Source organism: Cryptomeria japonica, chromosome 6, assembly GCF_030272615.1.
Source record: "Cryptomeria japonica chromosome 6, Sugi_1.0, whole genome shotgun sequence".
In the NCBI taxonomy this organism is placed as follows: Eukaryota; Viridiplantae; Streptophyta; class Pinopsida; order Cupressales; family Cupressaceae; genus Cryptomeria; species Cryptomeria japonica.
In genome coordinates, this window is record NC_081410.1 from 644,726,174 (window position 1) to 644,728,657 (window position 2,484).

The 2,484-nt window shown below is 33.5% G+C and overlaps 1 protein-coding gene across 1 annotated transcript; it reads left to right on the forward strand.

Moving 5' to 3' along the window:
* The first annotated feature begins 656 nt into the window (after positions 1 to 656).
* Positions 657 to 1,577, forward strand: LOC131068621 (calcium-binding protein KIC). Its single transcript, XM_058003856.2, has one exon. It carries the CDS (start codon positions 1,072 to 1,074, stop codon positions 1,441 to 1,443), a length of 372 nt encoding a protein of 123 aa, XP_057859839.1. The 5' UTR covers positions 657 to 1,071; the 3' UTR covers positions 1,444 to 1,577.
* Positions 1,578 to 2,484: the final 907 nt, after the last annotated feature.

Below are 2,484 nucleotides of genomic sequence, written 5' to 3' on the forward strand. Positions count from 1 at the left end.
GATAATTGTGCACTAATTCATGCTTTATTGGTGTGTCGATGTGACATAACATAATTTTTTGCTTCTTAGATCTACAAAATACATTTCATTCAATTATGAGTACTAATGTTCAACACTAACAACTAACAATTGTCACAACAACTTCCTAGTTGTACTACTAATGTGTCATAAGTGGTCTATTTTGACCTTTGTTTTGATGACAACGGTCTATTTGTGACTTGCTTAAAGTGGTGTGTTCGGCTTGAGTTTGTATCATGGTCAACACCCTTGTTTTGTTACTTAATAATAATTTAAAAAACAACTTTAAAGTCACAACAACCCATAGTATAATATTAAAATATTAAGCATTAAATCAACATATATTCAACTATGAATCCTCTCCCCTAACCTTTGAATGATGAATGCCAACTTTTGAATTTGTGAGAGAACTTTTGTTTATTTATTTATTTTTCCAATTCCTTGAAATGTAAATGATGAATACAAACTTTTGAACTTGTGAGAGAACTACTTATTTATTTAATTTTTTTTCATAAATTGATTGTTATGTCACTAATTTAATTAGTAAGAGATGCCCAAGGCAATTTCCTCTCAATTTCGAGTTCCATATAAAACAGGTAGTTAAAATTTGAAAAAGGAATCAGATATTTGCAGATAATCCTGTTTACTTTTTCTGTCACTGTCAATGTGTCATTTGCGGTGATTTAAAATATCTGTTGACGTGAGATGACAGAAGTAATGAAATCAAAATTGGTGAAACTTCTGTCCAGAACGTTCTTTTTTCATGGAGGCGTGGACAAGATGAGCATCCAATGCAGCTTCTCGGAAGCCCTCTTTTTAAATTTATTTCTCAAAATTGATTTGATTGTACGCTAGCTGGTTGTTCTGCGGAACTTTCTTTGAAATTCCCTCCATTATCAATAGCGTTTACCAAAACAGATATGCCTGCCAGCTGCTCGCTTTAAAGCCCTATTTAATGTCTGCAATGCTTCTGTATAAAGTATTTACAGCAAAAGGACTGAAAAGTTAGGTTTCTTGGCAGGGCAAAGAAGATTCTTTGAGGAATTTTGAATAATGGCGAAAATTTCAAAGAGTGTTGAAGAGATCGAGGGATTTGAAGATTATTTGCCAGTGATGGCGGAGAAATTGGGGGAGGAGGAGTTTATGGCGGAGCTGTGCAATGGCTTCCGTCTGCTGGCCGATGCAGAGAAAGGCGTGATAACTTTGCAGAGTTTGAAGAAAAATGCTTCTCTTTTGGGAGTGGAAGCGATGAGTGAAGATCAAATCGGAGCGATGATTGAAGCGGCTGATCTGAATGGCGACGGAGTTCTTGATCAAAATGAGTTCTGTGTTCTCATGCTCACACTCAGCCCTTCATTGATGGCAGATGCTTACAAATGGCTAGGAAAATCTCTTGTCAATGAATTGCAGACGACAAGGAAATAGATAAGCATTTGTCTCTGGATTTATATTTTACCTGTTGTGAGATTAAATATACACACAGTCACAGTCTTGAAATATACTGGATTTTGTTTGGACATTATTACTGTATAAATTTTAATTTTAGAATTCTTTTCTTAGTCTGTTTCTTTTCTTTTCAGTTTCACCACCAATATATGTTATTTCAAACTATTTTCTTTCCCATTTCTCAAATTATATATAACATGCTGTCTTTAAATCATATTATATAATTTATTAGTATGGTTATGGATGTAGGACTCTTGTATAATTGAGATACAATTGTGGGCATTATGATGAATTATCATCTAAATTATAAATTATAATTAAGTTAATTGAAGTATTGTAGTTTAATTGATTTATTTCAATTATTAAAGATGATAGTATGATTTTTGTTTAGGTCATCTATCAAGATTAAAATTCTCTCTCTCTATATAACACTTGTTGTTATGTAGATCACCGATTTTATATGTTATAAGTTTGTGGAAAGCTTTAAATCATGGTTCAAATTCGAAAGTTAATGGTTATGGTTTCCATAAAACCCTTTAGCTCCTAGACAATTTAAAGATTAAGATGAAAATATGAAACGCAAAAAAAATATATTATAATCATGTAGTGTACAAATTGCATGTATGGTAGAGCTCTTTGATAGTTGTCTTGGTCTTGTCATAATGAATATCGTGATAGAGTGCCATCACAACCCTCATGGTGAAGCACAACTTCAAGGATTCAGTGGATTCAAGATTTTGGGATGTTATGTGTTCAAGATGAGGTCGTGTAGATTAATATTTTGGATTTCATGGTTTAGATTTGGATTTTGAATTGGGGTGTTTGGAGTCAAGGAGGGATTGGGATTTGGTTTTGATCTTTGAACATCTTGATTGGGATGGGGGATGTTGTGATTGGAAGGTAGAGTTGGTATTGGGAGATGTGAATTTGGATTTGAGATTGGATTAGGACCAACAATGTTATTGGATTGTGGAGATTTTTGTCATGATTGATGATAACTGTGAAGGTGGTGCACACCTG

Bases quoted from the DNA above. Each gene is read 5' to 3' on its own strand.
- LOC131068621 (XM_058003856.2), top strand. From the start codon at position 1,072: ATGGCGAAAATTTCAAAGAGTGTTGAAGAGATCGAGGGATTTGAAGAT.